The sequence below is a fragment of the Eucyclogobius newberryi genome, unplaced genomic scaffold, assembly GCF_026437365.1.
Source record: "Eucyclogobius newberryi isolate DKJ021-1_F unplaced genomic scaffold, fEucNew1.0.hap1 SCAF_4, whole genome shotgun sequence".
Lineage (NCBI taxonomy): Eukaryota > Metazoa > Chordata > Actinopteri > Gobiiformes > Gobiidae > Eucyclogobius > Eucyclogobius newberryi.
In genome coordinates, this window is record NW_027316056.1 from 7,488,088 (window position 1) to 7,513,381 (window position 25,294).

General features: G+C 47.5%; 2 protein-coding genes across 3 annotated transcripts in view; one reads left to right on the forward strand and one right to left on the reverse strand.

Annotated features, from left to right (window-relative positions):
* The window catches only part of parn (poly(A)-specific ribonuclease (deadenylation nuclease)), a 125,234-nt gene that overhangs the window by 7,167 nt on the left and 92,773 nt on the right, over nt 1-25,294 (forward strand). Inside the window, exons 14-26 of one of the 2 annotated variants that reach the window (XM_072463523.1) lie at nt 60-103; nt 189-231; nt 679-754; nt 825-935; nt 1,068-1,137; nt 1,206-1,261; nt 6,315-6,401; nt 6,475-6,549; nt 6,968-7,148; nt 9,155-9,279; nt 10,987-11,044; nt 11,108-11,247; nt 12,189-12,757. In XM_072463523.1, the coding sequence (XP_072319624.1) occupies nt 60-103; nt 189-231; nt 679-754; nt 825-935; nt 1,068-1,137; nt 1,206-1,261; nt 6,315-6,401; nt 6,475-6,549; nt 6,968-7,148; nt 9,155-9,279; nt 10,987-11,044; nt 11,108-11,247; nt 12,189-12,241 (1,119 nt within the window). In that variant the 3' untranslated portion in view covers nt 12,242-12,757. The remainder of the gene's footprint in view (nt 1-59; nt 104-188; nt 232-678; nt 755-824; nt 936-1,067; nt 1,138-1,205; nt 1,262-6,314; nt 6,402-6,474; nt 6,550-6,967; nt 7,149-9,154; nt 9,280-10,986; nt 11,045-11,107; nt 11,248-12,188; nt 12,758-25,294) is intronic. The other variant, XM_072463524.1, reaches the window with a different exon arrangement.
* LOC140377352 (RNA exonuclease 5-like) overlaps nt 14,777-25,294 on the reverse strand; it is a 33,898-nt gene continuing 23,380 nt past the window's right edge. The window contains exons 14-18 of the mRNA XM_072462736.1: nt 22,992-23,129; nt 18,984-19,076; nt 17,887-18,418; nt 15,875-16,029; nt 14,777-15,437 (exon numbers count right to left, since the gene is read on the reverse strand). Of these exons, the coding sequence (XP_072318837.1) occupies nt 15,342-15,437; nt 15,875-16,029; nt 17,887-18,418; nt 18,984-19,076; nt 22,992-23,129 (1,014 nt within the window). The 3' untranslated portion in view covers nt 14,777-15,341. The remainder of the gene's footprint in view (nt 15,438-15,874; nt 16,030-17,886; nt 18,419-18,983; nt 19,077-22,991; nt 23,130-25,294) is intronic.

A 25,294-nucleotide genomic window follows, 5' to 3' on the forward strand; every position in this document is an offset into this window, starting at 1 on the left:
ATCTACTTAACGAGTGTAATGAATAGTGCTTTTCTCTACTCGATGCTTGTACCTTTCAGGATCTGCAGGACTTTAAGGAGGTCACCATGTGTGTGTTTCCCAGGTAAAGTGTTGGGTTGTCTTGACTTTCTTGTGATCCGTGTTTTCAGTCTCGTGCTCGACTTATTGAATGCTCTGTGTGTCCGCAGACTTTTGGACACAAAGCTCATGTCTTCCACTCAGCCTTTCAAGGTAAGATGCAAGAATCTGGCCTTTTCTCAGTTTTAATGTCGAAGTCTTTTATTTAATGACATTTTTTCTTGCATCTTGTACCAGCTCAACACAATGAATTGAAGTCCTAATTTAGCTAAAAGAACTACTTGTGTCCAGCCCGGGTTTTGAAGGACACGTTTACGAGCTCCTCTGAGCCTCACAAAAACACTTCCTCAGACTCGTTCTGAACTGCCTCCAATCACGTTCATTACAACTCTTACGTTAGCATGACGGGGCAAGCTAGGTTTACCTCCCCACGGTAATTCCCTCTGTTGTAGATGGCACTCTACTTTCTCCCAGTCAGGAATAGAGTTAATGTGTGCTCTCCGTGGATGCATTAAGCTGTAAAAAACGTGCCACAGCAAAGGTTTAAAGGGCGAGGACGATACAAATGAGGCGTGCAGTTCTCTCACTCTCTGTTTGTAGGAGCTGATCACAAACACGTCCCTGGCAGAGCTCGAGAAGCAGCTGAAGGAAAGCCCTTTCAAATGTCCACAAGTCGGTGAGTTGAGCACAAAACACGGCGGTGGTTTTTAAAGAAGCCTCCTCTGACCCAGTGTCCCGTCCATCAGAAACGGCAGACAGTTTCCCCAGCTACGACACGGCCCAGGAGCAGCTGCACGAGGCTGGCTACGACGCCTACATCACCGGCCTCTGCTTCATCTCCATGACCAACTATCTGGGTAACACACTCTAATCCTTTGAACTTGCCAGTGTCCTCCACCCAAAGATCTTTCCAAACCGTTTTCAGTCGGTCATATTTTGAATTCAGGCTGTAGGCCGCATGATTTTCCCATGTTCTTTTGTCTTTGCAGGCTCGTTCCTGACTCCGCCCAAAGGTCACATCTCTGTTCGCTCCAAACTCATCGAGCCGTTCTTCAATAAGTAAGAGCTTGACGCCAGCTTTTGTGTCTGAGTGCTGCTGGAGCCCACACTCTTCTCCTCTCTTTTAGGCTGTTCCTGATGAGGATAATCGACATTCCCTACCTCAATATCACTGGACCAGACTGTAAGTAGAATCTGAACATGAGCTGCTTTAGTGGTGCTCAGTGCTCTGTAGTCCAGAACTGTTAGTGACATTAGTGTGGGATTGTTAAAGGTGGAATGGACGATTTTTTGGTCCAAATCTGAGTCTCATTTCCTCGTGGCGTGGACGGCCGATTAGTCCTGCCACGTATCAATCATAAAACGCACCTACCGCTCAACTGCAGGCGCGTGTGGCTCGTCCCCATGAGCAGCACGGTTCCGCGTGTCTAAGCGCATTGATCATAATATAGTTCCCTCAGTGTACGTGACAAAATAAAGATGGTTCTTCTGACTCAGAAGATGGAAATCTACAGGAGACGAGAGATGTGATGCGATCCGTCGCGCTAATAAACAAACGCACGTGTGTGTTGTATCAGTCCACACGGGGGAGTGCGCATGCGCACTTCCTCCTGAGTTCTCAAATCACCGAAAAATCGTCCATTGCGCCTTAAGTATCACAAATGTTCAGTTAAACACCAACGATTTAACAGTTTCCCACTAAATAACATCAGGCTGTAACTATTTTTAGGCTTACATTTTAATGGAAAATGTTTTACTTTATGTCTAAAAATGATCTCTTGCGGTAGTGATTTTTACAGTATAAACTTTCTTTAAAATTCTGGGGAGTTTAAAATCCCCACACTTCAGTTCTAATGGTTTAACAAGCCCATGGACCAAGTCAGACTTTAATCTGAGCTTTGTCTGAACACCATCTGACCATAAAGAACTGACCTTGTTGAAACTATAAGTCGTATTTTTTCAGTTTTTTCACAATTTTGGGTGGGACATCAAAGACTAAATGCTCGAATTGATCACAAGCTCCTGAAAATGTCATTTAAATTGATTTTGTATGATTTTAAAGAAATCAAATCTGTCTTGTTTTCAGACCAGTTTGTGATCAGTCTGAAACTCCTTCATACTCTTATGTTGCGTCCCACTCGTTCTCAGAGGTTGAATTTGGTCAGTTCTGACTCGTATATTTAAAAACTGGATGCTGGAGTGGCTGATGCCGATAAACTGGCGGTTCTGAAATGTGCCCTGCGCTTGGACACAGAGATAATGGTGATAGTGCTTTTCTCTCTAGCGTCGCTCCGTCTGTGAACTGCTCCTGAGCAGAGTGCGGCAGTTCTGAACGCACAAGTCTCTGCTTTATCTCCTATATTTTGTAAATATAGTTAGTATATTTTTTCTATTTTACTGTGCGATAGGGACACGCGCTGGAATAGTTTTTTAATTCAACTGTTTTTGACTTTTTTCGGCTGGATTTGAGCGTTTTTCGTTGTGTTGTTGTGACGTGAGCTAGCTCCGAGCGAGCCCACCAAGAAGACGAGCTGGTCCAAACCCGAACACTGCACAGTGAGGGAGCAGCTATGTAACAAGGATATTGAACTATTGGCTATTGGCATGAGGCCATACTATCTGCCCCGGGAGTTCTCACATGTGATTTTAATCGCAGTCTATGTGACCCCGTCTGCCAATGCTGAAAATGCTTGTGAAGCACTGCTCTCCTGCACTTGTAGGCTGCAAACACAGCATCCACAGGCTCTCTTCCTCATCTCTGGTGACTTTAACCACGCTTCTCCCTCTTCTGTTCTACCAACATACACCCAGTATGTTACCTGCCCCACCAGAGAGAATAGAACATTGGACTTGTTTTTTGCCAACACCAAGGAGGCTTATTCTTCTTCCCCCCTCCCTCCCCTGGGCAGCTCGGACCACAACCTTGTACATCTGAGGCCTGTGTATGAACCCATCGTGCACATGCAGCCTGTGGTGTCCCGTGAGGTGAGGATGTGGTCTGCTGAGAGCGAGGAGGCTCTGAGGGACTGCTTCAGCACCACTGTCTGGACTGAGCTTTATGACCCACATGGGGAAGACCTCAACACCATCACAGAGTGCATCACGGACTACATCAACTTCTGTTTTGAGAACATTGTTCCCTCCCGGACGGTGCAGTGTTTCCCAAACAACAAGCCATGGATTAACCGTGAACTGAAGGCTCTGCTGAAGGAGAAGAAGAGAGCCTTCAGGTCAGGGAACAAGGAGGAGCTGAGGACTGTGCAGAAAGAGCTGAGGAGGAAGATCAGGCAGGCTGAGGCCGGCTACAAGAGGAGGATGGAGGAGCAGCTGCAGCAAAAGAACATTCAGGGAGTGTGGAGGAGCCTGAAAACCATCTCGGGCTTCAAAATCCCCCCTGCCCAGACAGAGGGGGATCTACAGTGGGTGAATGATTTAAATGCTCACTTCTTGAGGTTTGATCGGTCACCCCCCCTCCCCCTGCACAGCTGCATGCTCCCTCTTCCACAGCTGGACAATGCCCTGCATCTGTTCCTCTTCGCTTATCTGCCCCGGACCATCAGCTCCCCACTTCGCCTGGACTCACCCATCCCCCCAGCACACGGTCCCCCTGCCAACCACTGACTGTCACAGCAGCACAGGTGAGGAGTGAGCTGAAGAGGATTAAAGTGAGGAAGGCAGCAGGACCTGATGGCATCAGCCCCAGGCTCCTTAAGTCCTGCGCAGATGAACTGTGTGGAGTTATGGAGCATGTCTTCAACATGAGCCTGAAGCTGAGGGTGGTACCACAGGTCTGGAAGACCTCCTGTCTGGTACCTGTGCCTAAGACACCGCGCCCCAAAGACCTCAACAGCTTCAGGCCAGTGGCGCTCACGTCCCACCTGATGAAGACACTGGAGCGGCTAGTCCTGGACCACCTCCGCTCCACCGTGAGCTCAGTCATGGACCCGCTGCAGTTTGCATATCGGTCTGGCATCGGAGTGGAGGACGCCGTCATCTCCCTGCTGCACCGCTCTCTCTCTCTCTCACCTGGAAAAACCTGGCAGCTCTGTGAGGATTCTGTTCTTCGATCTTTCCAGCGCCTTCAACACCATCCAGCCGCTGCTCCTGAGGGACAAGCTGGAGACGGCTGGTGTGGAGTATGACCTGGCAGAGTGGATCCTGGACTACCTCACAGACCGACCCCAGTTTGTGAGAGCCCGGAACTGTGTGTCTGACACTCGGACCTGCAGTGTGGGGGCGCCCCAGGGCACTGTCCTCGCGCCCTTTCTCTTCACCCTTTACACTGCAGACTTCAGACACGACACGGACAGCTGTGTCCTGCAGAAGTTCTCTGACGACTCTGCCATCGTCGGACTCATCACGGATGACGAGGAGTACAGAGGACTGGAGCAGGACTTTGTGGACTGGTGTCAGCGGAACCACCTCCTCATCAACGCGGGGAAGACCAAGGAGATGGTGGTGGACTTCCGCAGACGCCACCCCACTGCCCCCTCACCAGTGAACATCCAGGGACGGGACATTGAGAGAGTGGACTCATACAAGTACCTGGGTGTTCATCTGAACCACAAACTGGACTGGACTCATAACACAGACGCACTGTACAGGAAGAGCCAGAGTCGGCTCTACCTCCTGAGGAGACTCAGGTCTTTTGGAGTGACAGGGCCACTCCTGAAGACCTTCTACGACTCTGTGATGGCATCAGCTCCTGTAGGTGTGGCCTGCTGGAGCAGCAGCATCACAGAGAGGGAGAGGAAGAGGCTGGACAGAGTCATCAAGAAGTCCAGCTCCGTCCTGGGCTGTGCTTTGGACTCGGTGCAGGAGGTGGGGGACAGGAGGGTCCTGGCTAGATTCACATCTATGCTGGACCATGAGTGTCACCCCCTGCAGGACACTCTCTCCGCTCTGGAGAGCAGCTTCAGTGAGAGACTGATCCACCCTCGATGTGTGAAGGAAAGGTTCCGTAGGTCTTTCCTTCCTGCTGCTGTCAGACTTTATAACAAAAACTGTTAGTCCTGAACACTCGCAATACTGACCTAACCTAATACTGATGTGCAATTGCTGTTGGAATTCATGTGCAATTCATGTGAAATTCATGTGCAATCTATGTGCTGTCGTGACACATATTCATGTGCAATTACTGTCGGGATCACATGCAATGGTATTTATTTATTTGTCTATGGGAGTTTTTATTTATTTATAGGAGATCTTCTACTGAAAGTGTTTTTCAGACTTCCTATAAGTGATCTGTTCTTCTGTATCTACCTCTGTATCTACCTGCGTTGCACCAATGAAATTTCCCCATGTGGGACAATAAAGGAATATCTTAAGTCCAGGACGCCCTGGATGTGAGCCCAAAGAATAAACTCGGCAGCAGACTCTGGTCCGAGGCGTCCAGTACACATGCTCAGTGGAGTTGTTTCCCGGTGTGGCTGTTCTCTTGGTGCGATGGCAGAGCATGTTGAGAGAGTGGCTTTGGTGTATTTGCTTTACAAAAGGTCATCGGTTCGATGGCTTGTCTGGTCTGTGAAGCATCTGATGGACCAGAGTTTAGTGAGTGTCATCATTTGATCCAAGAGCTTAGTCTGGGCGTTTTTTTTGTTTTGTTTTTTTATTAAGCCAGTGCATGGTTTGTTTTGGTCTTCCTTCCGGATAATGAAATGTGTAGGTACGTCCCTGGAGCGTAAGCTCTGATTGGTTGCTAAAGTTCAGCTTTGTCCAACTTTTCTGCTTCGGCCTCTCTGGACACGCATCTGAGCGTTAGGTGCTCATAACGCTCACAGATTCTCGCCATAAAAATGCTGTGCGTCCACATAGACTGTGAATGTAAACTGGACGCTTTGCCGCAGCGGCGTGAACGGAGCTTTATGCAAATGTTGCCAACGTGCACATGGAGATCACAAGTCACATGAAATCACTTGCAGTTTTAATGTTGTGACGGTGTAAAAGCAATGTGCAAACCATTTAAAACAGCAGTGTACTGCTCAGTTTATCCGACTTCACGTCGGGATGTGGTCCAGCTTCTGAGGACTGGAACGCAGCACTACACACAGCCCACGTCAGAGATTATAACCATATCAAATGTGCACAGCCCGGCTTACAAACTGGCTCTGCACATCAAGCCTTTTGGCCAAAATGTAGGAGTTCAGAGCCAGCCTTTGAGAATGTCATTGTTGAACTGAAGATAGACCCTCTGTTTAGAGAGCTGACTAAAGTGTGTTTTCTCTGTGTGAGCGCAGTGCAGCCCAAGAGAGACCACGTCCTGTACGTGACCTTCCCCAAGGAGTGGAAGACCAGTGACTTATACCAGCTCTTCAGTGCCTTTGGTGAGTCTTTACCTCTGTTTACACACGTGATACTGGTGACCCCATGTGACCCGTCCTCTCTGTGCCCCCTCAGGAAACATTCAGGTGTCCTGGATCGACGACACTTCGGCCTTTGTGTCTCTGAGCCAGACGGACCAGGTGCAGATTGGTGAGTGGCACATTGTTTTTAGATTAACACATCGAGGGCTTGAGAATCTAACGGCTGCTCCTTAAATGATGGACAAAAGAAACCCTTTCTTATTAACACTTACAGCGGCTTGCAAAGTGTTAGTAGACCTGGAACTTTTCCACATTTTGTCTCCTCACGACCACAAGACCAGCGCATCACTATTTCATCCACAGATGTAGGACGCACTCACTCACAGCTCATGGACACCAACTGAACTGAATTTAGACTAAATGTAAAGATGCAGTGCGACGCGATACCATGGCCAGCATTTTATAACCCGCCCGCAATAAAATGATGATTTCTTGGACCGTCCCGATCACGAGTCAAAGGACGACCCGTGATCACCACAAGAAACGAGTCACGCTCGGCTTCACTTTTGCCTGTTTGTGTTGTGCAGCGATGAACACGAGCCGCTACGCTGAGAGCTACAAGATCCAGACATATGCAGAGTACGTCAAGGCGCGGCAGCACGAGAAGGACAAGCAAAAACAGAACCAGCCTCACAAGTCATGGGCAGAGGACGGATGGACGAAGAGCCACTACACCAGCACCGCCTCCTCCACCTTTGGATACACACGGTGAGTTAGGTTGTTCTGCCTGTGGATACACACGGTGAGTTAGGTTGTTCTGCCTGTGGATACACACGGTGAGTTAGGTTGTTCTGTCTGTGGATACACACGGTGAGTTAGGTTGTTCTGTCTGTGGATACACACGGTGAGTTAGGTTGTTCTGCCTGTGGATACACACGGTGAGTTAGGTTGTTCTGTCTGTGGATACACACGTGGGTTAGGTTGTTCTGTCTGTGGATACACACAGTGAGTTAGGTTGTTCTGCCTGTGGATACACACGGTGAGTTAGGTTGTTCTGTCTGTGGATACACACGTGAGTTAGGTTGTTCTGTCTGTGGATACACACGGTGAGTTAGGTTGTTCTGCCTGTGGATACACACGGTGAGTTAGGTTGTTCTGTCTGTGGATACACACGGTGAGTTAGGTTGTTCTGTCTGTGGATACACACGGTGAGTTAGGTTGTTCTGTCTGTGGATACACACGGTGAGTTAGGTTGTTCTGCCTGTGGATACACACCTGAGTTAGGTTGTTCTGCCTGTGGATACACACCTGAGTTAGGTTGTTCTGCCTGTGGATACACACCTGAGTTAGGTTGTTCTGCCTGTGGATACACACCTGAGTTAGGTTGTTCTGCCTGTGGATACACACGTGAGTTAGGTTGTTCTGCCTGTGGATACACACGTGAGTTGGGTTGTTCTGCCTGTGGATACACACGTGAGTTGGGTTGTTCTGCCTGTGGATACACACGTGAGTTGGGTTGTTCTGTCTGTGGATACACACGTGAGTTGGGTTGTTCTGCCTGTGGATACACACGTGAGTTAGGTTGTTCTGCCTGTGGATACACACGTGAGTTGGGTTGTTCTGCCTGTGGATACACACGTGAGTTGGGTTGTTCTGCCTGTGGATACACACGTGAGTTGGGTTGTTCTGTCTGTGGATACACACGTGAGTTGGGTTGTTCTGTCTGTGGATACACACGTGAGTTAGGTTGTTCTGTCTGTGGATACACACGGTGAGTTAGGTTGTTCTGCCTGTGGATACACACGGTGAGTTAGGTTGTTCTGTCTGTGGATACACACGGTGAGTTAGGTTGTTCTGCCTGTGGATACACACGGTGAGTTAGGTTGTTCTGCCTGTGGATACACACGGTGAGTTAGGTTGTTCTGTCTGTGGATACACACGTGAGTTAGGTTGTTCTGCCTGTGGATACACACGGTGAGTTAGGTTGTTCTGCCTGTGGATACACACGTGAGTTGGGTTGTTCTGCCTGTGGATACACACGTGAGTTGGGTTGTTCTGCCTGTGGATACACACGTGAGTTAGGTTGTTCTGTCTGTGGATACACACGGTGAGTTAGGTTGTTCTGCCTGTGGATACACACGGTGAGTTAGGTTGTTCTGTCTGTGGATACACACGTGAGTTAGGTTGTTCTGCCTGTGGATACACAGTTAGGCGGGCAGTAGTGTACACAGCGTGTTGGCTCTTTTCCAACAAATGTGATCTTAAAACTGTGGGTGCATGTTTGTTGTTCCTGGTGCCCTCTGGTGGTCAAATACCAAAACACAGACCTGACATGAGAAGCTGCTGGTGACCACGCTTGGAATGCACAGAGCTGTTTAGACAAAAATGGAGCATAAATTGGTCTGATCCAGAACTGTCTAAAGACCAAGGCTGAACTCTTATGATTTTGATCAATATCTTATAAATTTGATTGTTTATAAAGGTCCAAACATGAGCTGCACATTAGTGTTTTATACCTGAGCCTGTGGCTTTTTGATGCTAAAAATACTGTGCAGTGTAATGTGGACTGACTTTCCATCTTTAAAGGTTTAAAGATTTACTCCCTGAAAAAGAAATGAGTTGATCTTAAATGACTGTCGGCACTCGCTCGGATCAATGTGAGAGGCCAAAGTAATTCAAATCAAAGCTAGTTTGAGGTCCAGATCCGTCTGGACTTTAACCTTGCTGTCCTGTGGCAGGAGATGTACCTAAAGTGTGTGTGTTTGTCCTGTCAGGGGCCTGAGGAAGCGCTGCATGAGCCCAGCGCAGCCTGAGGAGGGAGGAGACCCGGCTTCAGGAGACGGCTGGTCTCACCTCTCCTACGCCGACGTGGCAGGAGGAAAGAAGCTCAAGACTGACGGTGAGTCTCTGCAGCCGTAGGACGAACTCCTATACCACACAAACATGCTTTTATAAAACTCCTCTGAAGACGTGAGACGGGCCTCTGCTCTGACAGTCTGAATCCAGGCTCAAAGCTGCTTAAGATGTGCATCAGAGGTTCTTTACAGAGAATTCTCTGCCTTCACAATATTCTCTCTGTCACTTTGGCAGGTTGAAAGTCAAACTACTGCCTTTAGTCTTGGGCAGAATAGCACCATAACTTCAAACTTCAAATAAAGCACTGAATTTCAACTTATGGTGTTTTCTTGGACTGATTAAGGAGGGACTTCCACGACATTTCGGCCTGAAATAGTTTATTAAAATCACGGCTGTGCATGTGACATTCAGCATTTGTTACGTCTTCATCTTTTCAATGGTTCTTTCTGTCGTTCCATCGTAGTGTATAGTATGTATTAGGGCTGCAACGATTATTCGAGTTAATTGAATAATTCGATTACAAAAAAGCTTTGATTATTTTATTGCCTCGATGCTTCGTTTAATTTACATATTTTATTAAAAACACGTGCATCTGTGGCGCACGGAACGACTTGTGGCGCTTTTCTTTTCCTCGGAGCTCGTTCCTGAAGCAGCTGAAGCACAACAGAGAGAGCGGCGTGTTTTAAACTCACGAGTGTGACCCATGGATCTATTATAGGTGCGACCGGGAAGAGTGTTGTTGCGTGAAAGAGCAGGTGCCGTACAAAAAATTAACAGATTAATCGAAGAAAAAAATCCAAAGATCGATAGCTGCAGCCCTACTCCAGATAATATTTAAAAGCATATGAAATCTTATATTAAATACGTTATAGTTCATAGAATTAAACCAGGAGTTTCTGCTTAAAATAACACATTTTATTCTTAATTTCACTGAAGTTTGTCCCCAAAACACCAGCATTTCCCTTCACCAGTCCAACCTATTGTGTTTGTAGTTAAAGAGTATATATAAAAGACTAACAGTAACCAGACTGTAGACAGTTACAGCAGCTATGAATTAATTTGCATTTACTTAAAATAAGAAACTAGTTTGTAAATGGTTGTTGAGTGAGGCCAGTGATCCCTGGTGTTTTGAGCTGTAACTCTGCATTGTGTATTTTGTCATTTTGCAGCGTTGGCTCCGTGTGCCGTTCACTTTAGCCTCTGTGTCTTTGCCCCGTCCTCGTGGACTTTGTTTCATAATCGCGGTCCTCCTGCTGTTTCCATGGATGTATGAAAGCACAACAGAGGAGAGAGCGGTGCATTTTAAACGTGTGACTGGGAAGCAGAGTTTTGTAGTGAAAGAGGACAGAGAGTATGAAACAGAAAGTCTACGATGACTGAGCTAAGACTCTGGGGTTAAGAGGCTAAAGTGAACAGCACACGGAGCAGTCAGTCGTTAATTACTGCTCAAAACACCGTGCTGTTTCACACAACAAAACTCTTCCCGGTCGTTCTCTCTGTTGTGCTTAAGCTGCTGCAGATCTGAGCAGAACAAGCTCTGTGTGAAGCGAAAGCGCCACAAGTCGTTCTGTGTACTCCGCGCGCCACAGATTCACATGTTTTTAATTACATATATAAATCAAACGAATTGTCGAGGCATTAAAATAATAATCAGACTTTTAGTGATCAAATGACTATTTGACTATACTGCAGCCCGATGCGTAAGTAATTGCTTGAATGAAAATGAACTCCAACGCTGCTCTGGTTTCAGAAGAGGCGAACTCTGAAGCTGTGGAGAGCAAGACGTCTGAAGGTTGGCTGAAAACAGGGTAAGTCTGACCGCTCCTCTGTCCCGGAGGAGCTCACTCTGACCAACACTGACTCTGCTGCAGAGACGTGTCCGAGTCGTCCGGCTCCAGTCCAGAGGCGGAGCAGGCTCAGAGCAGTCCAGAGGTGGTGGACACGGAGGGCACAGGTGGCTGGCAGCAGGCTCCCGGAACAAACAAGAAGGGACACAAGAAGAAGAAGAAAGGTGAGGGGGACGAGGAACCTTGGACCGGATCAAAACACGGTTCAAGTTGAGTGTTGGAAGAATTACTGTGTTAAGTCATTGTTGTTTTGCATCTGAATGTGGCCCTGTCCACACGGGGCGGAGCTCGGGCGGGTCAGGAAAGAGGTTTGATCAGAGCGTGTGTTTCAGGACTCTGAACGTGCTGCTTTTAAAAGGAAAAACTAGGTCTGAGTGTGCAACGATCTGAAAGCCCAGTTCAAACGCCTTCAGTTACGGTTATGTCACTCCGTTTCCATGACAACAGTCCCAGGGAAGTGTCCTGCAGATATTACTTTTATAAGAGGTGTAGTTAATGAAGCCTTCTACGCTTGTCTGCCCTGGGGCAGACTAACAGAAGTGAGGCGTCCAATCTGTGCCATCGGCCCCTCCGAACACAGAGTTAGCTCTTTACCTTCCACAAAAGCTCTAAATAAAAAGCTCTGAAAAAGTTTGTTTACACCTAACACAGGCTCAGTGCAGCGCTCCTGCCTTTGTCAGTGTCACAGCGCTAGGGTCATTTCTATATTCTTCTTCTTCTTCTTAAATTAATATTATTATAGTTAATTTTGGCTAAAAACGAGTAGAGCTACCAAGTAACTGTACTTTAAGTGGAGTACACATTCAGTATTCTTTCCTCCCGGGGGCAGATGTCTAACTTTAATTTTATTGCATTTTGATTGATCCTGTTTTCACCCACCCCCTATCCCCACCCACATCCCCTGTACGTTTTAGAACTCTCCGTGTGTCACTGGGCCACTTTCCAAAACTAAAAACATGTAAATGATGATCTGCTGCTTGTTACAGTGAAATGTCATGAACGCTGATCAGTTTGAACAGGAAGTCCATTATTAACATGAGGTCATCACTTTACATTTGGTTCTAGTTCAATATGAAGTCTTTAACCTTTAACCTTTACGCTTCAGGCGCAGGCGTGTCGTCCTCGTCCACGCTGTTCGAGGTGCCAGAGGTGTGGTAGCACTGAGCCCCGCCCCAGGACCGGACCGCTGTCTGAGCCCCGCCCCAGGACCGGACCGCTGTCTGAGCCCCGCCCCAGGACCGGACCGCAGTCTGAGCCCCGCCCCACTCAAGCCATAGGAGCCGCCACTATCTGAGGTGAAGAGCAGGCCCCTCTTCTGCCCCAGGGCGTCTGCGGCTGCTTGTACATGTTGAGTGAGTGAGTGCGAGTGAGTCTTATGTTTAGTAGTGCAGCTGATGTGTCCTAGTTTACAATGTCAGGGTCAGTTAGTATTTTTAACCAGTCTCTTCTCCCCTCTTTTTTTTAAACCGCTCCTTGTTAACCAGTCTCTTCTCCCCTCTTTTTTTTAAACCGCTCCTTGTTTCCACTTTTATCAGACAAATGTGAGCGCAGCAGTGAAACATGTTCTATTTATTGGTGGTATTCTGAAATGTCTTGGAAAATGTTTGTTTTGTACAGATTTGTCTTTAGTTGAATGTTTTGTAATGTCCTCCCACAGCACTGTCTCATGTCCACGTGTGCCAAGACACAAGCGTTTTGTATCAAATGTTTAAAAATTCTTGAATATCCTTGTAAAAGGGAAAAATTAAAGAATGTTTCTTAGTATTTGTTGTTTCATTTGTCTGAATGAATCTCTTCTGCTTTTTAACCTCCTAAACCCACATCCGTTTGGATCTTTCAAATATCGATCCTGGCTAGTGTTTACTGGAGCTGTGCTATTGGGCAAGACACTTTAAATAACCATGTCCTCAGAATATTCCAGAAGAGCGGCGACCAGAGCTAAAATGTAGAGGTAACACCATAGACCGTGTTAACTGAAGTCGGAGCAAGATTATTATTTTTATTTAATTTTGAATTTCCAGGCCAGAAATGTCGCTTTGTTTTTATTTACATTTTCTATATTTTCTCGCCTCAAAAGTGTTTGAATGAACAGACGGCACATGCTGCAGTTTGAATCTGCTGCTCATCATTTCACATTTGTTCTTAGACAGTTGCATCCTATGAGTCAAAAAATCATTTAGATAATATATTCAATTTGTGATGAAGAATGTTATATCTCTAGATAAAATGTGTTTATTGTGGGCTCCATCTGTCCAGTAAATCATAATCAGGATTTTGCCTTAGTGTTGGGATTTGATTTAGATTATGATACGAGATATGTTCAATGCAGCTCTGTGATCCTTTAACTAAACCACCTGAAGTTTTCATACTTTATTTAAATCACATTATTTTCTTGTGATTTAAATAAAGAAAATGATATTTTCCGCTTCTGTTCCATTTAAGAATTGGGAATATTTCTCTTCACTGATTTACTCGGGGCATTAGACTCTTAAAGGTTTGAGGTTAAAATTGGTTCATTTGAAAGGGCAAAGTCTGAAATCCAACTTTGAGATCAGCCGCGAGGGCAATGACCAAAACAAATCTTCAGATTTGTTTAAATGTGCCCATTTGTCTCCAGTTTGACTGTTTTGTGAAGTTTATGATTGTGCTTCCTGGTTGGACATGAGCATGTGTCATAGGTAGAAGTCATTTCACTGTTAAATCATTAAACCATAATTCAACAAAATAAAAGGTGTTCACTGTCAATTTATATTAAACATTTCTGTTTTCAGTGACAAGTCGCACATTGACAGAAGAATTCCGTTTTATACCTCGTCATTTTAAACACTTATTTTTCAAAATATCTTCACAAACTCTAACTTAACGAAAGTAAACTGATAAATATTTACCAAAATAAGTGAAATAGAAAAATAAGAGAATCTGGAGTTAAACTGGATAAACTTTAATAACCGGAGTCAGGTTTGAACATGGGCCAGCCCCCTGCTGGTGCACAGAGTCAGGTTTGAACATGGGCCGGCCCCCTGCTGGTGCACAGAGTCAGGTTTGAACATGGGCCGGCCCCCTGCTGGTGCACAGAGTCAGGTTTGAACATGGGCCGGCCCCTTGCTGGTGCACAGAGTCAGGTTTGAACATGGGCCGGCCCCTTGCTGGTGCACAGAGTCAGGTTTGAACATGGGCCGGCTCCTGCTGGTGCACAGAGTCAGGTTTGAACATGGGCCGGCCCCTTGCTGGTGCACAGAGTCAGGTTTGAACATGGGCCGGCTCCTGCTGGTGCACAGAGTCAGGTTTGAACATGGGCCGGCCCCTTGCTGGTGCACAGAGTCAGGTTTGAACATGGGCCGGCTCCTGCTGGTGCACAGAGTCAGGTTTGAACATGGGCCAGCTCCTGCTGGTGCACAGAGTCAGGTTTGAACATGGGCCGGCTCCTGCTGGTGCACAGAGTCAGGTTTGAACATGGGCCGGCCCCTTGCTGGTGCACAGAGTCAGGTTTGAACATGGGCCGGCTCCTGCTGGTGCACAGAGTCAGGTTTGAACATGGGCCGGCTCCTGCTGGTGCACAGAGTCAGGTTTGAACATGGGCCGGCCCCCTGCTGGTGCACAGAGTCAGGTTTGAACATGGGCCGGCTCCTGCTGGTGCACAGAGTCAGGTTTGAACATGGGCCGGCCCCCTGCTGGTGCACAGAGTCAGGTTTGAACATGGGCCGGCTCCTGCTGGTGCACAGAGTCAGGTTTGAACATGGGCCAGCTCCTGCTGGTGCACAGAGTCAGGTTTGAACATGGGCCGGCCCCCTGCTGGTGCACAGAGTCAGGTTTGAACATGGGCCGGCCCCCTGCTGGTGCACAGAGTCAGGTTTGAACATGGGCCAGCTCCTGCTGGTGCACAGAGTCAGGTTTGAACATGGGCCGGCTCCTGCTGGTGCACAGAGTCAGGTTTGAACATGGGCCGGCCCCTTGCTGGTGCACAGAGTCAGGTTTGAACATGGGCCGGCTCCTGCTGGTGCACAGAGTCAGGTTTGAACATGGGCCGGCTCCTGCTGGTGCACAGAGTCAGGTTTGAACATGGGCCGGCTCCTGCTGGTGCACAGAGTCAGGTTTGAACATGGGCCGGCTCCTGCTGGTGCACAGATCTGCATGGTCAGGGTGTGTTCTTGACCTCCACAAAGCACAGTCCCGGGTTGTGGCGGTCGCCCCTGAAACAGAACCCACAGTACAGATGTCAAACTGGCCCTCGGGACGTCCCGGAGCGTGTTGAAGCCACTCACCTGAGGACCACCACAGACAGAGCCCCCTCGGGCAGATGCCTCAACACTTTACTCAGGCGTCGGTCCAGTTTCTTCAACCTCCGAGCCGCCGTCTGAAAACAAAGGCAGGTCAGGAGTGTCTCCATGTTCAGGTCCAACTCACCCAAACATAACAACTGTTTCATTAATAAATCTAAACTGGCACTTGAAATACTTTTTCATCCTGAGGTCGAACTCAGCCATTCACAAAAAGACGTTTAGTAATTCCACGTTTGTGTGTGAGACGTGGCTAAAGCTTTTTCTGCTTTTATTTCATTTCTCTGCAAAGCCTCTACACCACGTTTAACCTCTCGTTATGTCATGCACTGGCTTTGGATAATATCAGATACATTTATCTTCTGGAAATGTAATATTTTCTATTCATCATTTATAATAAATATGAAGAATATCAGCAAGCTTTAACAGAAGTCTTTGAACCTTTTTTTCTCATTTGCTGCTGCTAAAGTTTAAGCAATAGTTGTGATGGATCTGACTCCAAATGAGAACGTACGAGATATGCCGTGTCCTCCGTTGTGCGTGGGACCGATTCAGACAGGTGCTGGAGCAGGTGCAGCGGCGTGAGGGCGGGGTACACCAGGTAGTGCCGCTGGAGCAGGTCCAGGGAGGCGCAGAGAGCTGCTTGTCTGCTGTCCGCACTCGCAAACTCTACAAACACAGGTTCAACTCATCAGGAACGACAACACAGTCCAGAATATAGAGTTTACAGGGTTATAACCTCATAAAGGGACAACTATACATGCTGTACATGCTGAGGCCGAGTATAAGACCAATCTGAATCTCATTTCCTCGTGGTGTGGACAGCCGAGTAGTTCTCCCACATGTCAATCATTCCCTGCGTTTTACTGACACCTGCAGCCTCGTTCCCAGGATAGCTGCACGTTTCCCTGGCTGCGCATGCGTGGTTGATATGTCGGTGTGTTTATCAAAGCTAGCAGCGAGTTCCTTCAGTGTACAGTACAAAAATGGCTGAGGGACGACAGAGAAAGACTGTGTTCGAGCTCAGAAGAGACGGAAATCTGCGGAGACGGGATGTGATGCGATCCGTCGCCCTAATAAACAAACGCACGTGTATCAGCGGGGCTGTTGCGCGCTTCCTCACGAGGTTTGATGGGAGGCGGCCTTTTGGAAAGAACAGGAGGGTGGGGGGGAGTGTTCGCATGCGCATTTAAAAAAAAAAGACGATTACAGTCGCTTGAGTTCTCATATCGGCAAAACATTCTGTAACTGCGTCTGACAGACATGGCTTCAAGACTCATGCCACTCTCGCCGGGTTCAGACCGCTCATGAACCTATCGGCAGAGGGCTGTGCTTGTTTATTAGTAACAAGTGGGCAGCTCAGTTCTGTATCTGGGAACAAGAGTGTACACCGGCTTATGAGATGTTCTCCCTAAAACCTGTGACCTCCCGCGAGAGTACAGACAGGTCACCGTGATCCTGGCGTATGTACCGGGTCAAAACGATGACGCCGCGGGGAGCGACTATTGAAGAGCTACAGCGAAGCACTCGTCCACTCATACCCTGCCACTTCAAGTCATGTGACCTCTCATGCCCATGCTCGATCAATATGTAGACTGCCCCACTCGCCTCAACAGGACGCTGGGTTGCTGCTCTTAAAAGGTTGAATGGACGATTTTTTTTTACCCAAATCTGAGTCTCGTTTCCTCGTGGCATGGACGGCCGATTAGTCCTGCCACGTGTCAATCATAAAACACACCTACTGCTCACCTGCAGCCACGTGCGGCTCGTCCCCACGAGCAGCACGTTTCAGCGTGCCTAAGCGCATGGATCTATCATAATATAGTTCCCTCAGTGTACGGGGCAAAATGAAGACGGAGAAAGACAGTTCGAGCTGACGCAGAAGTGGACAGAAATCTACGGGAGACGAGAGATGTGATGCGCTAATAAACAAACGCACGTGTGTGTTGTATCAGTCCGCACGGGGGAGTGCGCATGTGCACTTCCCCGTGCGTTCTCAAATCATCCATTGCGCCTTTAATGTTATGTGGAAAAGCCCAATCAGAGACCAGAGTTGAAAATTAGTACTAGTGTGAACACATGTTCAAATAACATAAAGTAGTACATATAGGACAACAAGAACTTTTGTTTAAAGCAAAGCTTGATACTTAATCCAGACTTTCATTAAAGGACAAATATTATGCATTATTTGTATTGCTGTCGGCATTTAAACATGCTCCAGTACCTTTACTTTGACATCTCATGTTTTAGAACAAAAAACAAATGACTTCATGTCACTCTAGTTTTTCCCACGAGACTGACCTTTTGGCTCCATCTACTGGCAGCAGATATGCTAATGTGCCACACAGGCGAAATAAAGTGTTTTGACGCTCAGAGGGAGAAAACTTTCTCAACAGGATTTATGAATAAACATAAATGGAATTAAATGCAATTCCACATATTTGTTTGATCAAAAAGTACATTTTGCAAAATATGTGTCCTTTAATATCCAAACTGACATGACATTATGAACCTTCTCGTACTCACCAACATAAGCGTGTGTGGCTGCTCCTGAGAGCGCTGGTGTTATTATCCTGACCACTGGACCATAGCGGCTGAACAGGTTCATGAGACAGTCTTCTCTGAGCCCCCTCCACCCGTTCACCGGGACTGGGCCCGAAACTCCCAGGGCAGCTCCCTTGGGGGTTCTCTTGGGGGTTCCCTGGGCGGTTCCCTTGGGGGTTCTCTTGGGGGTTCCCGGGGCGGTTCCCTTGGGGGTTCTCTTGGGGGTTCCCGGGGCGGTTCCCTTGGGGGTTCTCTTGGGGGTTCCCGGGGCGGTTCCCTTGGGGGTTCTCTTGGGGGTTCCCGGGGCGGTTCCCTTGGGGGTTCCCTGGGAGGCTCGTTGGGCAGCCCGCTGGGCGGCTCCCTGGGCTCTTGTGTGTGTGGAGGCCTGGAGGGGTGGGGCCAGGTCTGGGGAAATGGCGGTCACAAAGAGCAGGCGGCTGGTCACAGAGTCGCACAGAAGAGCCTCCAGGGTCAAGCTCACATCCAGGGTGAATTCACTGACAGGCGGCTGCACCTGCCACATGACACCGACACATAAAATACACGTGAGGGAGTCGACTGGCAGTAATTTAATGTGATCACACAAAGAATGTCTTTCTCCATAATGTTTTTCTTCCACCAAAATACAGAAGAATTGTTGTTTTTTTAAATCTCGGAGGGACTTTCCTGGTTAAATAAAAGGTAATTTAATATAAAAACACATGTTAAAACATCTCAAATGAAAGGAGTTACATCCAGAAACATGTGACTGTGATGAACCTTCCTTACACTTATTAAACTGATTTTTTGGGGGTATTTTACTCGGAATAATGGCAGAATAAAAGTGTCACACCCTCAAACTTCCACAATAAAGTCATTAGATAGAAATCCAAGGAAATCCTCAGTGTTTTTTCAAGTCCAGTCACTTTCACCAAACTAACTGACCAGTTCATTGAGCAAATTACCTTCACAGCTAAACAACCTCAAAGCTATTGTTTTAGCCTCATTTACCCTGCACAGGCAGGTTGGCCCTCGCTCCTTCACCTCATGAATGACTGAATGACTCTGGCAGATGTGTGTGATGTGTGGAGACTCAGCACCTTTATGGTTTCTCCGAGCAGCGTGAGGCCGTTCAGAACGGAGAGCGCGAGCAGAGCCGACTCAGCCAGCTCGAAGTGGAGCTCTGCATGAACCTGGAACACACACACACACACAGAGACACACACACAGAGACACACACAGAGACACACACACACACACAGAGACACACACACACACACAGAGACACACACAGAGACACACACACACACACACAGAGACACAGAGACACACACACACACACACAGAGACACACACAGACACACACACACAGAGACACACACAGACACACACACACAGACACACACACAGAGACACACACACAGAGACACACACACAGAGACACACACAGACACACACACACACAGAGACACAGAGACACACACACACACACAGAGACACACACACACACACACACACAGAGACACACACACAGAGACACACACAGAGACACACACACACACAGAGACACAGACACACACACACACACACAGAGACACACACACACACACACACACACACACACACACACACACAGAGACACAGACACACACACACACACACAGAGACACAGACACACACACAGAGACACACACACACACACAGAGACACACACACACACAGAGACACACACAGAGACACACACACAGAGAGAGACACACACACAGAGACACACACAGAGACACACACACACACACACAGAGAGAGAGAGAGAGAGAGAGAGACACACAGAGAGACACACACAGACAGACAGAGACACACACACACACACAGACAGAGAGACACACACACACACAGACAGAGAGACACACACACACAGAGACACACACACACACACACACACAGAGACACACACAAAACGTTAATATCCTGATTACCGTATTTTCTGGACTATAAGTCGCACCAGCCAAAAAATGCATAATAGAGAAGAAAAAAACATATATAAGTTGCACTGGAGGATGAAATGCAGTTGCAAGTGTGAAAATAATTGATACGCGTATTGTCACAGTATCAATATTTTGTATATTTAAAAAAAGATATAATAATAATAATAATTTTAAACGATGTTTGTGGCCCGTCGGCTTTAAAGGAGGTGGAATAGTTCTTTTGATCTGCCGTTAGTGCTGCTCCTCTGGGCCGAGTGAGAAGGAGCTGGACCTGATCAGAAGCTGATCTGTGCAGAAGATGCTGCTGCAGCAGGTTCAGACCAGGCCAAACATGCAATACTTTACTAGAATGTGTTCCTTATATTTATATTTGGATCAGTTGGATGGATGAAGTTATTAGAGCAGAATGGATTTATAAATAAGTGCTTTGTGGATAAACATGACATTTCATACATTTTCTTATTCAGAGTAAAAACATTACCCATTTGGTACTAGGGCTGGGTAAAAAATCGATTTAATCAAGTTTGGATCGATGTAATACAAATTTTGCAATATCGATTCATAAGGCATGAGATCGATTTTCCCCCCATGAAGTTAACCCCAGTAGTCTTGTGCGTGAGCAGCAGTGGCACGTTTGCGTCCGCTTGTCAAGTGTGCAAGACACAGGTAAAACTCGGCTCAGCGAGCCGTCCCAACTCAAGTCTGACGTCTGGAACCATTTCGGATTTAAAACAACAAAGAGCCGGATAAAACCAAAGTGGTTTGCAAAATCTGCGAAGCGGAGGTCAGTTATTGTAGAAATACTACAAACCTCACTTGACAAGGTATCACACTACGCTAACGTTAGCTTCCGACAACAAGCCGAATCACTAACATGACCAGCCGATTCTCCGCTGGTCATAAAGATAACAGAGGCCATCGCAACTTTTGTCTGCAAAGATTTACGCCCGTACTCGGTAGTGCAAAACGAACGCTTCAAGCGGCTTGTTCATGCGCTAGATCCACACGACGTTATGGTGCAACGTAAACATCTGACAGAAAGTTCTCCCGTGTGTGTGAAAATACGCCATCCTAACGACAATGCCGAATCTGGAGAGAGAGTCGGCATAGCACCTGGACATCACGGTCAACGTAGTCGTACCTGACAGTGACGAGCCACACGCTAATAATATGGGAGTGTCTTACAGAGCCGCGGCGCGCGGCCGAAACTACCATGTTATTTTGTGCCGGCCGCGCGCCGCGGCTCCTGAAACTCCTGCGCTATTTGACCGCATTTTAGTGCCGTTTTAGACCGCGCCGGGTTAGGGTTAGGGTTAGGGTTAGGGTTAGGGTTAGGGTTAGGGTTAGGGTTAGGGTTAGGGTTAGGGTTAGGGTTAGGGTTAGGGTTAAGGTTAAGGTTAAGGTTAAGGTTAGGGTTAGGGTTAGGGTTAGGGTTAGGGTTAAGGTTAGGGTTAGGGTTAGGGTTAGGGTTAGGGTTAGGGTTAGGGTTAGGGTTAGGGTTAGGGTTAGGGTTAAGGTTAAGGTTAAGGTTAAGGTTAAGGTTAAGGTTAAGGTTAGGGTTAGGGTTAAGGTTAAGGTTAAGGTTAGGGTTAGGGTTAAGGTTAGGGTTAGGGTTAGGGTTAAGGTTAAGGTTAAGGTTAGGGTTAGGGTTAAGGTTAGGGTTAGGGTTTAAAGTACATTTGTATTTTGTAACACAGTTGAGCCATTTTCATTATTTAAGAGCAGATTGAATTGAATTGAATTGAATCGTGATTCATCGATTCAGGACGTTATGAATCGAAATCGAATCGATTTAGGAAATTGGCCATGATACCCAGAACTATTTGGTACATTTTTAAGACCCATTTTTCCAAAATGTATCCGGAAAATACGTATCGTAATGAGGGAATTGTATCGGAATATACAAGTATCGGGATATGTATCGTGACCCTTGTATCGGGATACGTATCGTATCGCGAGGGTCTTGGCAATACCCAGCCCTACTCCGGAGTATAAGTATATAAGTATAAATATAAGTCGCACCCTGGCCAAAACGATGAAAAAAGGTGCGACTTGGGTGTGTCTACATTTTGACACTTTCTGATGACGTCCCGTCATTTTGCATTTCTTTAAAACTATAAATTATGACATCTTGTAGCTGACAAATCACCAACCTCTAACTACTCATAAATAAACTGTTTTCTGTGAACAAAGTATTAGTACATATGAAGCAGTTTTTTGTATACTGCGTTACATATATACGGGCAAAGCACCAACAAATTCATCAACAATTTTCCAAGAGCGTATGGGACCAGGACTGAGCCATATCAAACCTCTCACTGTGATAACACTATGATTTTGATGATATGAAATGGAAACGTGTTTGTACAGTAGAGTGTTTCCATGGAGAGCACACGGAGGTTTTGCGAGGATCGTCTTTATCTTTAGTTCTTCATCAAAGCAAAGAAGAACGATCGTGTTTGCTGCAGCGCTGATGACGCCGTTCTGTGCAGATTGTGTTTTTCTCCACCGCGTTGTCGTTATCAGTTCGATGCAACGCGAGCGGTTTGACTTTCACAGACACAGACTTCTCTCCGTCTGTGCCACGTTAAAGGAGCTATGACTATCACCAAATTAAACAAGAAATAAAAAGAATAAAATAACAAGAACGTAGGTTAGGTTAGATAAGAGAGAGCTTGTTGTTGAATTGAAAATATACTGTTCCTTTTTGAATTTGCACCAATATAACGTATTTTGTCTAGCAAATTGTTATCGCACACTTTTCTCATTTATACTGAGATTAAATGTTGGCCATATCCAAATGTGTGTATTGATAGGATTAAACGCCTTGTTCACTGGCAACATTAAACTGTCTCCATTGGTAACTGCTATGGCTAAGGTGCTAATTTGTCCTCTCATATGCTATTCCCTAATTTAAAACATTTTCACTTAGCTTGACCATTGTTTAAATGTCAGGAAACGTTTGTGCAGAAGCGTCTGGGAAAGTGAACTGTGATGAAAAGTCAGTATTGACTCTCTGTGATACTTTATAGCTTCACTTTCACATAATGCTATCGGCTGTTTTAGGTTATTGGGGGAACATACAAACTTCACACAGAAAATAATAATAGCATGTGGACACACCCTGAGTGCTGTGCGTATGATCCGGACAGAGCGCAGGGGCCCGCAGCAGCAGAACAGGCACCTCACATCTTCCTCTGAGAAGTAAGGAGGGAGGGGCCCCGCGAACAGCACACACAGGTCCCCGAGAGGAGCATAGGTCTGAGGACAAACACCCAACACTGCATTAAACAGCAGACATGTTACTGTTATTATATAGATACAATAATGCTAATAATAATATACATGATCAGAAAACGTTTTGATTGCAGTAGTTGCAATAAAATCGTTGCATTTCACAAGGATTTTCAACTTGTCAAAGGGACAGACACTAGGATTAAAACATGGCGGGAGCGGCTGATTAGAACATGGCGGGAGCGGCTGATTAGAACATGGCGGGAGCGGCTAGGATTAAAACATGGCGGGAGCGGCTGATTAGAACATGGCGGGAGCGGCTGGATTAGAACATGGCGGGAGCGGCTGGATTAAAACATGGCGGGAGCGGCTGGATTAGAACATGGCGGGAGCGGCTGGATTAGAACATGGCGGGAGCGGCTGGATTAGAACATGGCGGGAGCGGCTGATTAGAACATGGCGGGAGCGGCTGGATTAAAACATGGCGGGAGCGGCTGGATTAGAACATGGCGGGAGCGGCTGGATTAGAACATGGCGGGAGCGGCTGGATTAGAACATGGCGGGAGCGGCTGATTAGAACATGGCGGGAGCAGCTGATTAGAACATGGCGGGAGCGGCTGGATTAGAACATGGCGGGAGCGGCTTGATTAAAACATGGCGGGAGCGGCTAGATTAGAACATGGCGGGAGCAGCTGATTAGAACATGGCAGGAGCGGCTGATTAGAACATGGCAGGAGCGGCTGGATAAGAACATGGCGGGAGCGGCTGATTAGAACATGGCGTGAGCGGCTGGATTAGAACATGGCGGGAGCGGCTGGATTAGAACATGGCGGGAGCGGCTGGATTAGAACATGGCGGGAGCGGCTGATTAGAACATGGCGGGAGCAGCTGATTAGAACATGGCGGGAGCGGCTGGATTAGAACATGGCGGGAGCGGCTTGATTAAAACATGGCGGGAGCGGCTGGATTAGAACATGGCGGGAGCAGCTGATTAGAACATGGCAGGAGCGGCTGATTAGAACATGGCAGGAGCGGCTGATTAGAACATGGCGGGAGCCGCTGGATTAAAACGTGGCGGGAGCCGCTGGATTAGAACATGGCGGGAGCGGCTGATTAGAACATGGCGGGAGCGGCTGGATTAGAACATGGCGGGAGCGGCTGATTAGAACATGGCAGGAGCAGCTGATTAGAATATGGCGGGAGCGGCTGGATTAAAACATGGCGGGAGCGGCTGATTAGAACATGGCGGGAGCGGCTGGATTAGAACATGGCGGGAGCGGCTGATTAGAACATGGCGGGAGCGGCTGGATTAGAACATGGCGGGAGCGGCTGGATTAGAACATGGCGGGAGCGGCTGGATTAGAACATGGCGGGAGCGGCTGATTAGAACATGGCGGGAGCGGCTGGATTAGAACATGGCGGGAGCAGCTGATTAGAACATGGCGGGAGCGGCTGGATTAAAACATGGCGGGAGCGGCTGGATTAGAACATGGCGGGAGCGGCTGGATTAGAACATGGCGGGAGCGGCTGATTAGAACATGGCGGGAGCAGCTGATTAGAACATGGCGGGAGCGGCTGGATTAGAACATGGCGGGAGCGGCTTGATTAAAACATGGCGGGAGCGGCTAGATTAGAACATGGCGGGAGCAGCTGATTAGAACATGGCAGGAGCGGCTGATTAGAACATGGCAGGAGCGGCTGGATTAGAACATGGCGTGAGCGGCTGGATTAGAACATGGCGGGAGCGGCTGGATTAGAACATGGCGGGAGCGGCTGGATTAGAACATGGCGGGAGCGGCTGATTAGAACATGGCGGGAGCAGCTGATTAGAACATGGCGGGAGCGGCTGGATTAGAACATGGCGGGAGCGGCTTGATTAAAACATGGCGGGAGCGGCTGGATTAGAACATGGCGGGAGCAGCTGATTAGAACATGGCAGGAGCGGCTGATTAGAACATGGCAGGAGCGGCTGATTAGAACATGGCAGGAGCGGCTGATTAGAACATGGCGGGAGCCGCTGGATTAAAACGTGGCGGGAGCCGCTGGATTAGAACATGGCGGGAGCGGCTGATTTTAATCTTCCGGTGAATGGTGTACGCGCACCGAGCGCGCACGTGACCCTCGTGAACGAGCCTCAGAAGAACATGTGACGGAAACTAAACACAAGCAGAAGAAAGTGACGAGACGAGACC